This window comes from Pangasianodon hypophthalmus, chromosome 4 (genome assembly GCF_027358585.1).
Source record: "Pangasianodon hypophthalmus isolate fPanHyp1 chromosome 4, fPanHyp1.pri, whole genome shotgun sequence".
NCBI lineage: Eukaryota > Metazoa > Chordata > Actinopteri > Siluriformes > Pangasiidae > Pangasianodon > Pangasianodon hypophthalmus.
Window position 1 is genome coordinate 27,597,962 of NC_069713.1, and position 11,618 is coordinate 27,609,579.

Below are 11,618 nucleotides of genomic sequence, written 5' to 3' on the forward strand. Positions count from 1 at the left end.
TACAGGGAACATTTAAGGGTTTCCCCAAAGGGACAACTCGGGAATCCTTAAGGGTTCTACAGTCAACCTTTATTTTCCTAACAGTGTAGAATATATAGAATACAGCATATAGAACATATAGAACATTGTGCACAGGTTTTGGGGCATAGACTATAGAGTATAATGTACAGAATACAGCAGAAGGAGAGGAAGGTGGGACATGGTGCATTTAAGCACATAATTTGAGTCAAAATGTTGTGTATAAACACCGTTTTCAAACAGTTTTCCAGTTTCCAAATGGGAAAAAAAATTCCGAATGGGAAAAAATGGTGGGGGTGGGGGGGTTATACTGATTTTTAGCATGTGTATTTAGTGTTTAGTATTTAGTACTTAACTAGCAAAGTCATCAATGAGTGAAATAATTGAAACATTTTAGTGTTTTGAACTAATGACTGTATACTTTATATATTGTACCTATATAATATACAGTCATTAGTTCAAAACACTAAAATGTTTCAGTTATTTTGCTCACTGATGACTTTGCTAGTTAAGTACTAAATACTCGAATAACTGAAACAAATCATTTTGCACACTACTGATTCTAACATCAAATGTTTCAAAGAACATAAAAAGTGCTTTATTTAAAAATGTTACATGTATGTATGAATGTACATATGTATCCATCTATCCACCCATCCATCCAACTAACCATCTATCCATCTATCCATCTAACCATCTATCCATTCTCTGTACCGCTCTGTATCCTTCACAGGGTTGCAGGTTATTTATTCATTTATTTATTTAAATTTATTTATTTTGTATTTGACTTTTGGTTGCTGAGTTCTTAACATTTGGAGTAAAAAGTCGCAATTATTTTTATTATTTTTTAAAGGCCATTTCAGTGTGTACAGAAGGTCAACACAAAGAAAAACTTTGTAAAATGGAGGAAAAAACTATTAGCATTTAGATTGGAAAAAACCACACAGAGTGAAACAATTGAATCGTTACAGTGTATTGAGCTAAAGAACTGAATGACTCGAATCAGTAATGTGCTAAATGATTCCCTTAAGTGATTCAAGTCTTTAAGTTCAGTGAACTAAAAGGAATTAATAATGAGCAAAATGAATCTTTTCAGTGTACTGAAACTAAACGGCTCGAATCACTGAAATGAATCATTTCAGAATCATTACTGATTCTCACATCAAATGTTTAAAAGAAAATAATAAAAGGTAATTAGTGGCATTTTGAATGATATTTATTTATCTATTTATTTATTTATTTGTTTGACCCTTTTAAAACTTTTCATGACACACACTTGCATGGATGCTGAGTTATTAACATTTTGAACGGTTATAATGGTCAAGATGAATCACTTTAGTGTTCTGAACTAAATGAGTCGAATCATTAAAAAAGAATCATTTTACACAGCACTGTTCTGTCGCATAGTGAGATTGACATGACGCCTAGCCAATCATCTTCCGGGAGGCTGGACTTGCCGTTGATGGGCGTGGTCGTCACTTTCCGGTTACAGTTTCGTGTCACGCGCACGCAGCCACGTTCAGACAGAAAGCGCTCGGAAGGTGATTTTTTTTTGGTTTTGAGAAAAGACTCGGAGCGGGGGTGAAGTCGGTAAGTTACGAATCACTAACTAACACAATAATCAATCACGAGTCGTTTTATTTTAAATTACACCGTGTTTTGTTAGCATGTAGCTAACCGGGCGTTTTCTGAGGCCCGCTTTTTTTCCCCTCCCCTCTATATATATATATTAGCCGAGAGCAGCGCGCGCGCGGCCTGTTCGCGCGTAAAGCCTCACTGTATTAAAAAAAAAAACCTGAGCGCGGGATTCGGAATGAAAATCAGTATCGTGATTTTAGTAAATAATTAAAAAAAAAACCTCGTACGAACTCGAATTCAATACGCTATAAAACGGACAGACTGATGTGTCGGACTCGTAACTGTTAGCGGCCAAGCTAATGTTTAACCCAGACAGGAAGAACATGGCGGCGTCCCAAACGACGCCATCTTGGTCGTATTGTGCACTACATAGTGTGCGAGACATATTTTTTTAAAGTTTATAAAGGGAATAGGGAGGGATTGTGGTATTTGGGACGCGGCCGTGTCGTTATGCTAACCTCCTGCTCTGCAGTGACTAGCTAGGAGCCGTTAGCTTAGCAACAGTTCAAACAAAGTCAACCATAAACGCTCTTCACTTCGCGGTGTAATAGCTGTGAGTTAGCTGTGATAATCCTGATTCATCTGTTTGTGCTTATCATATTATAACCAGGGTCTGTTTCATTTAGGTGTTCAGACCTTTTTACAATCAACATTCCTTGTAAATAATTAAAAAATATGTGGAAAAAACAATCACTGGCTCTCAGCACAGATTTACTTCACATACTATTACAAATAAGCACATTGTTTAAATGTGTGTAGTAATATATATATATATTTTAATTCAGAGGTTATTTATTAAGTATTTTTTCTTAGTAGTGGCATTTGTTATAGTTTTGTAATAATTTTAATTATTGTTTTGCAATTTTCACAATATTTTTATCAAATTAATTTAGCTATTTATTGGTATTTTTACTTTTTTCCCCAACCAATTTTTTTTATTGAATCCTCATTAAATTCCAGTTGACATTATTTATAGACATAATGATTTACATTTTTAGAATGATGTGTGATTTATTTCCTGGAATTTTCCTGGAGCTCTGAGATGGTGATGAGGATGTGATGGCGTGTAGACAGGAAGTAGATCCAACCCCTCTGATGGCATAGAGGGAAATTTATTTGCATATAAACCTGATGAGCTGCAGGTTGTGTGAGATATTTCACACACGCACACAGAGAAGTGTGTGTATAGTGTTAACACTGACCGTGTGTGTGTGTGTTAGAGAATAGTCGAAGTGAGGTGTTAAAAATACACGCTGAAGCTCTCCTGCCTGATGGCTCTTATGTTCTTTCCACAGGTAATATCAGAAGCCGGCTCATCTTTATCTTTCCCCTTTAATTTCGTTTGTTTTAATTTCATTTTGTTTACTTTCCAACCCGAAACCTTTTCCGTGTTTTTTTTTTTCTTTTTTTTTTTTTTTTTTGGATCAGCGTGTATTTTTATTACCTTTTTTTTTTTTTTTTTTTCGTGTCTTCAGATCAGAGTCGGGATCTGTGACGGCTCTTCATGGCAGTCAGAAGGGGACACGTTAGATACTTAAAAGTGAGTAGACTCTGTATCTATTAGGGACACGACCTGATAACGTGTGTGTGAGAGAGACACTTTTTTTTACGGCACGAGTTGATTCGGCTGTCGTGTATGTCATCATTTGCTTCTCGACTTACTCTTGTGGTGAAGAGCTGGCTCACATGTTATCTAATTAATGCTAGCTAGTGAGTAAAGTTAGCTAGGTTAATGTAACCATGGCAACAGCGCTTGATACAGCATTTAACCAGAACTGTAGTTAGCTATGAGAGCAGCGAGCAGGAAACAAAGTGATGTTCATTTTCTACATACGTGTGCGACACGGAGGTGAGATTTCAGTGACATTTAAACTAAGATTTTCTCAATCCTGTGCAAATTACGCACGACTCTGTAAAGAAGCGACGAATCCAAACAATCCTGCAGCGTGTGATCCGACATTTCTTCAGTTCTCCGCTCATAGCTTGCACATTGTGCATGTAGAAGTGGAAGAAAAACTTCTAAGGGTGGTTTCGTCTTATCCTGTTTTATTAATGTGTATAGAATCATTAGGAAGAAAAATAAAGCTTGGAAAGAAGTCGCAGAGATCGCTGATGCCTCCGGTGAGAATACGTAGCTAGTACAATTAGCTTGTTTTGCTAATCTAATCCAAGAATAAAACCAAGTGTGTAACACGTAAATTAAACAGCTGATTAGATTTTTTTTAACACTGATTGGTGCGCTATTTGATTCGTTTCTAACTCGATAGCTTTAGAAGCGATATATAGCTGTTACAGTTTCTCATCAGGAGGTCGGGGGTTCAAGCCCCAGCACTGCCAGGCTGCCGCTGTTGCGCCCTTAGCAAGGCCCTTAACCCTCTCTACTCCGGGGTGCCGTCTCTTGGCGGACCTTGGTTTTGGACTTCCTAACAAGCTGGGATGTGTGACGGAAAGAATTTCACTGTGGTGTAGTGTACATTTGACAACTTTAATATAAACCCTGCACAGGCCACACCCACAAGCGACAACATTAGCGACATGTACACGCCTGCAGTTTGTTTGTTTATTTACAGCAGTCAAAGGAAAATAAGGGCAAGAGAAACATTTCTACTGAATGTTTTTAGGAAACACACATACACACAGAGGTCAGTGTTGGTCAGGTGGCAGATTTGAGAACCTCTGCCATATTTTAGCTAAAAAGAAAAAAAAAAAAAGCCAGGACCAAATTTTATTTTCTGCTTTAGAATCACTGCACCAGGAAGTATTGGGGCGGAGCTTCTTATTCTGAGCGTCTGTGATTGGTCAAACTCTAAATACTGTCTGACACGACTGGAAAATTTCATATTCTTAAACATCAGTAACTGACTAAGCTGCGGTTACTGAAATTTATCTTCCTATTTTTTTTTTTTTTTTTTTTTTTTTTTTTTAAATAAAGATTGATTCTGTGTATGGATCATCCTTTATAGAGCTTTTTTGTTCTTTTATTTTTTATTATTTTATTTTTTTTTGTAGTTTATTGTAGGTTTCTCCCATTTGAGTCGTTTCTCGCTCTTATTAAAGCTTTAACGACGAAACGACATTTTTTTAATGATTTCCTTGTGTATATTTTATTAGCATTAGTGACACATTAGCTGTGATGGTCGGTAGTAAGTTATTATGTGTGTCGCTAGTAAATGGTGATGATTGCCAGTAAATCATCTCATTGATGTGTGATTTTCTTTTCTCTCTTTGTCTCTCAGGAGGTGTACGACATGTCGAACGGTTACGAGGATCACATGGTGGAGGAGGCGAAGGATGCCAAGACGAACCTGATCGTGAATTATCTGCCACAGAACATGTCGCAGGAGGAGCTGCGCAGTCTCTTCAGCAGCATCGGCGAGGTGGAGAGCGCTAAGCTCATCCGAGATAAAGTCGCCGGTCCGTATATATGTGTATATATATAAACATATCTCACATGCACACACACAGATAAGTCCGGAAAATATGGTAGTCTCGTATACAGTTAAAAAAGAAATCATTATTAATATCTTGCTAAATGGTTTCGTGGTTTTCAGCTCAATTTTAATATTTTTTTCTTCAAGGTTTGTCCTGATTTTTTTTTGCCTGTAATATGGTTAATTCATTTCTGATATTTTAATGGTTTGTTTCTTTCTATCCGTAAGGTTTGTTTGTTGGTTTGTTGGTTTGTTTGTTTGTTTTTGTTTGGTTTAGTTTGGTTGTTTTTATTGTTTTGCTTTTGTGTTGTTTTCTCCAGGCCACAGTTTAGGGTACGGCTTTGTTAACTATGTAAACCCTAGTGATGCAGAAAGAGCAATCAGTACTCTGAATGGCCTGAGGCTACAGTCTAAAACCATCAAGGTAATATTACATCACTACATATTTTACATCACGCGTGGCCTTTTACCTGTTGGGTTATCTGTTATTTTAATTCTTTTCATTAAAGCTGCGAGTTTGGTTTGTTTACTTTTCACTCAGTAACACTCCACATTAAGGCCTGGGTTATACTTGATATTCCCCCCCACCCCCTGACAAACTCAACTGTGAACGCTATGTACATCTGGAGGACTAAAAACGATGTGCTGTAGGTGGAGCCAAAGCATCCCTGAACGACCGGTTTCCAAGTTGAACTGGAAAATACTAAACACACTGACGAGCTGTTTTTCTTTAAAACTTTCTTCTGTCGTCGTGATTGTTGCCATGATCTACATCTCAAATCGTAAACTCTGACCTTACATTCAAAATAATTTGCTAATCTAGAAAATTCAGAAGAGTGGTTTGCAAAACAGACCTTTGAAGGCTGCGTGAGGTTTTTAGAATTCACACGTTAACCATGAACCGGTTAGTGTTGGCGCTCAATAACTAGAGCATTACATAAACACATGCAATTTAAAACACAGCACAAGTTTGTGGACATAGTGTCATGTGGTGCTGTACTGTCTGCGGTCGTCTTGCTCCATGCAGATAAATACCGTTAATTTCACCAGAAGCACCAGTACACCAAGACAAATTCCTCGTGCATGTAAACCCACGGTACTTGGTAATGAAGGTGATTCTGATGACATGCACAGGATACAGTGCAGCAGCCATCTCGTGTAGATATATGCGTATCTAAAAGCAAGTATATTCCAGGCTTAAGAGATGGATGTTAACTTTTTGTGTTCTTAAGGATTTGTTAACCATCATTCATCTGTTCGTCTTCATTAAGCCTTAATTATTATGAATTAAGCACTGAGTTAATGCGTGCAGTGTTAATAGAATTTATCATAATCTTTACACTGCCCGATTGCATAAATTAACTGTGTTATCAGTATGAATTAAAACACTAGATGTTGCTGTTTTTGAAATAAATAAGTGTTTTTACTAAGAATAACGCACCATAGTGCTGCATTTTTATCAGTTTATAATGGGACATGTGACATTAACGCAGCCCTCTGAATGGGACATCTCAAACGTCCTGCCTCACTATTGTGTGTTTTAGTTGTGTTATTGATGATTAACACTTACCTGAGTGTTTCTGAATCCGTCTTGTCAATCTGCTTTGTTTATAATCAGATTTGTTGTTAAAGTGTGTGCTGTGTGTTTCCCTGCCACAGGTGTCGTACGCACGGCCGAGCTCAGACTCCATCAAAGATGCCAATCTGTACATCAGTGGCCTTCCTAAGAACATGACACAGAAGGATGTGGAGGACATGTTCACGCGCTATGGACGCATCATTAACTCGCGCGTGCTCGTCGATCAGACATCAGGTGAGCTGGAAACTCTAGTTCATCTACAAATATCTACTGCTTCTAGTTAGTGCTTCATTATGACCCTTCCTGTTCCTGTCAGGTCTTTCCCGCGGCGTCGCGTTTATACGCTTTGACAAGCGCTCCGAGGCAGAAGACGCCATTAAAGAGCTGAATGGACAGAAACCTCCTGGCGCAGCCGAACCCATCACCGTCAAATTTGCTGCCAATCCCAATCAGATTAAAAACACACAGATCATCCCTCAGATCTATCACTCACAGTCTCGCCGCTTTGGAGGACCTGTACACCACCAGGCCCAGAGATTCAGGTACACACTCCATCGCGCGCACACAGAGAACTGTGTGATCTGATTGGCTGAGAGCAGTACAGCGTGTTCTCCATCTGACACACAGCTGATTGCAAGTTTACTGCCACTCCCACCTTCTCACAAATAGTTTCTTTTTTGTTTTCATTACTATTTAAATTTAGACCAGGATTTAAAAATAAATCTAAAATTAGAGTTTATAACTTTTTTAAACTCTCTGCTACGTTTTTGTTGGATTGAAACCTCGTAAAGCCAGCAATGCTTTTTTCCTTTAGAAAAAAAATGTTGACTCCGAACATGAACATTTGCATTATATGGCTTTGCCAATAATTGGCTGTCAAATATAATTAAAAAAAAAAGGAAGATGATTTGAACAAATGTGAGTCAGAAAATCTGCCAATCTCAGCCAATCAGAGCACACTGTACTACTCTCAGCCAATCAGAACACACTGTACTACTCTCAGCCAATCAGAACACACTATTACTCTCAGCCAATCAGAGCACACTGTTCTGCCCTTAGCCAATCAGTACACAGAAAAAGGGGGTTCAGTCTGTTAATTTATTGATTTGGAAATACTCATTCTGTTAAGATATTTGTGAATGCTAATGATTGTGTGTGCGTGTGTGTTCAGGTTCTCCCCAATGGGGGTGGACCACATGGGTGGTCTGTCCGGAGCGAACATGGGCGGGAGTGCGCAGGCCGGGTGGTGCATCTTCATCTATAATCTGGGTCCGGACGCAGATGAGGGAATTCTGTGGCAGATGTTCGGTCCGTTCGGCGCCGTCACCAACGTCAAAGTGATCCGAGACTTCAACACCAACAAGTGCAAAGGCTTCGGCTTCGTCACCATGACCAATTACGAGGAGGCGGCTGTGGCTATCGCTAGCCTCAACGGCTACAGACTGGGGGACAAGATCCTGCAGGTGTCCTTCAAAACCAGCAAGACTCACAAGTAGACGGACTTTGCTTGGAAAGCCGCTGTTTTATAGTTTCATCTGCTTCTCTCTCTCTCTCTCTCTCACACACACACACACACACACACACACACACACACACACACTGTGCTCATCACCATCCTCACACACCTAACGTCACTACGTCACTGCACTCATAACGACCGCAATTACTTTAATATCTTGATGTATCGTTTAACTGATTATTGCCACATGCCCTGTGTGTTAGTCCACTTCACACCACATCGGTCTCTCCATCTCATCTGCTCATTTTTGCACCTAAGGCTGTGACTGAAGTATAAAAAGTTACACAAAATGGTCAATAATTCAGTCTTGCTTTTTTTCCCCCAGGAATTCCTTTGTAGTATAATTTCACTTGGCTTAGCTTAGGTAGGTTTTTCTTTTTTTTTCTTTTCTTTTTTTTTTTCCCTCCACTGCAAGAGGGGTTGAGAAGACGCCCCATCACTGACATTTCTCCTTTTTTTTTGTTTTTGTTATTCTAACTGCAAGTTGCTAGCGAGATTTTCTGAAGGTACATGACTACCTGTCCATTTCTATCTTTGTTGTTCTTTATAAGTTAAGGGTTTTTTTTTTTTTTTTTTTTTTTTAAATGTGTAGTTTTCAGTCCTTGATGTGTGTAGTATTGTTAGCCGCACACACGCACAGGTCACAGCTCGGTCGCTGCGCGGACGTCGGTATTGGATTGGATTTGAAATTCTGGTAGCTGTATTAGATCTGAACCCGTTTTGTTCCTGCTAAGAATGATAAACGTGTTAATGGAGCAGTGTGTGAGGCGCTCTCTGCTGTCTGTTTGCGGAACTGCATCGAAAACATTGAAAAAAAGGGGGAAAGGGGTGGAACCTGATTCTCCATGTGGGCGGGGCTAATTTCAAAAAAAGGAAACTATAGTCATGTTGGTGTTATTGTGAAATTTTCTAAGGTGTCTTGATTGTAACATGAACACCTCACACAGTTTATCCTTTAAATTCAGCCAGTTTGTCTAACTGTAAGTCTATGATTATTATGGGATGTTTTAGACATTCTCAAAAGTCACTGATTCTCCATCTGATCCTAGTACAGTGTTTCAACATTTGATGCCTTATTATTTTTAAGAAACCTTTTTTTTTTTTTTTTTTCCCTTTCTTTTTTCCTCCAGTTTTTGACTGAGGCACTTTTCCTGATTGAGTCTGTGGTGTGTTCAGTGAAGTGGAAAGTGTTTATTTAAGTGATCCTCTAAGTTAAAAAGAATAATAAGCAACAGAGTGAGTGAAAGTAAGAAGGACCAAAGACATGGAAAATTCCCCCAGAAAAATTACAACATAATGTAGTTCCCCTGTTCTCATTTCAGCTTCAAGCTTTTGTTATTTGCTTATTTTTTCTTAATTTTCTTTATTTTCTCTTGTTTAATGTGACTTTAGTTGTATTTTTTTCCTTAGTACTAATCTTAAAAGACGGCCTTTTGATCTTTTTTTTTGTTTGTTTGTTTGTGTTTTGAGATTGTTTGACAATTCTGATCATTAAATTTTATTTTGATTTGCCGAACATTTTGTTTTGTTTCCTTTACTTCTTATTAGGTTTTATTTGTTTGGTTTATTTTTAAATCGTATTAGACAGCTTTTTATTATCCCAAATAAATTTATATTCAGTTTTGGCGTTCGCATGACATGGCTAAAGATTAGCTTGGATTAGATTAGAGTTTTAAGCAGTAGGACCAAGACACTGAAATATTGCATTTTGTAAATATTTATTTAACAGTGGATTTTTAGTGCTGGCAGTCCTGTTCTAAATCAGTGTTCAGTTTTAATCGACAGTAGTGCACAGTGTCAAATATCAGGAAATGGGGAAAAAAATAATCAGACACTTCTGGTTTGTAATTACACATGTAGCAAATTAATTCATATGATAATTATTACATTTATATTTAATCATCAAGGGTACTTCAGGAGGCTGCCTAAGTAGTAAACAAGAATCTGTGCTGTTCAGAGGGTGGCACATGGAATAATCTTTATTTTGTGCACGTGTCTTTACATTTTGAGAATTCTCTTCACCGGTATGCTGGTTTTATGAAGAATAACTACCATGATGGCAGTGATGTAAAAAAAAAAAAAAAAAGATGTACGATGCAGGAGAATCAATTCTATGATTGGCTGATATCGTATAAAGACGAGCTATTCGGAGCTGCTGAATGTTGTTTATCATGGTTTATAATGTTATTACAATACTGTAGCTACAGCTAGCTGTGAGATCCTTGTGAGTTAAGTTCAGTGTGACCATGGCGACAGCACTCATTGTTGCCATGGTTACATGTTTGTTTTTATATATATATATATATATATATATATATATATGTATATGTATATGTATATGTATATATATACACACACACACACACACACATATACATACATACATATATATATATATAAGGGTCTCGTTCTGCATGTCTCTCTTTTTGTCTCTGCTCTCGGCTCACTCTCTCTCTCTCTCTCTCTCTCCCCTATTTGTCTCTCTCATTTTTAGCTCTCTCTGTCTCTCAGTGCCTGTTTCTGACTATCTCCCTCTGTCTTGCTCTGTCTCTCTTTTGGTGTCTTTTCCTCTGTGTCCTTCTATCCTTGTTTCTATCTTCCTCTTCTATCTATCTCACTGTCTCACTGTCTTCATGTCTCTCTCTCTCATTCTCCCCCTCCCTCCCACCTTCCCCATCTCTGTGTAGAAATGCACAGATGATGATGGGCATGCTGAAGATGATTTGTCATTTGATGTTGGACGGACACACACACGCACACACACACACCTGTTAGTGTATTGTATAAACTCTGTGCGTAAGAAGCTGGTGTTAAAGTTATGAGTGTAATTGTCCTGCTCTGACCTCTTGGTGATGTGCGGTGTTTCTTCACTTGTGTGTGTGTGTGTGTGTGTGTGTGTGTGTGTGTGTGTGTGTGTGTTATATTTATTGTCGTACGTGTTCACTGAAGATTCTTTGTTTTTTTTATCGCCATTTTGAAATTTACAGTCGGACTGTAACGTGGTGTTTATTTCAAATAAAATGCCAAGCAAATGGAAACTGTCTTGTTGTGTTGAAAATTTAACATCATAAAACCTCCCACATATAGACCCTTATCAGACCCTCTGAGATCCGGCTCATTATTCATCTCATCTAGAAGCCACAGAAATGTGGTCCAGTTTGATGTTTATCCCTCGACTCAGGAATGGTTTGTTCCAATATCTTTCCTTCCTTCATTCCTTCCTTCCTCTCTCTCTCTCTCTCTCTCTCTCTCTCTCTCTGTCTCTGTCTCTCTGTCTACCTGTCTCCTCTTCCTCCCTCTCTCTCTCTCTCTCTCTCTCTCTCTCTCTGTCTACCTGTCTCCTCTTCCTCTCTGTCTCTGTCTCTCTGTCTACCTGTCTCCTCTTCCTTTCTGTCTCTCTCTCTCTCTCTCTCTCTCTCATGTGGATAGACTG

The 11,618-nt window shown here is 38.4% G+C and overlaps 1 protein-coding gene across 3 annotated transcripts; it reads left to right on the top strand.

Annotated features, from left to right (window-relative positions):
- Positions 1 to 1,465: 1,465 nt before the first annotated feature.
- Positions 1,466 to 11,223, top strand: elavl1a (ELAV like RNA binding protein 1a). 3 transcript variants are annotated; one of them, XM_034304041.2, is made up of 7 exons: positions 1,466 to 1,608; positions 3,132 to 3,196; positions 4,893 to 5,070; positions 5,408 to 5,511; positions 6,747 to 6,900; positions 6,983 to 7,208; positions 7,838 to 11,223. In XM_034304041.2, the coding sequence occupies exons 2-7, from the start codon at positions 3,161 to 3,163 to the stop codon at positions 8,160 to 8,162; spliced, it is 1,023 nt and encodes a 340-aa protein (XP_034159932.1). In that variant the 5' UTR covers positions 1,466 to 1,608; positions 3,132 to 3,160; the 3' UTR covers positions 8,163 to 11,223. The 3 variants fall into 3 exon arrangements, with proteins under 3 accessions (XP_034159932.1, XP_026792895.3, XP_034159933.1); XM_026937094.3 differs by lacking the exon at positions 3,132 to 3,196 and having other exon boundaries at positions 1,468 to 1,608; XM_034304042.2 differs by lacking the exons at positions 1,466 to 1,608; positions 3,132 to 3,196; positions 5,408 to 5,511 and having other exon boundaries at positions 4,931 to 5,070.
- The last annotated feature ends 395 nt before the right edge of the window (positions 11,224 to 11,618 follow it).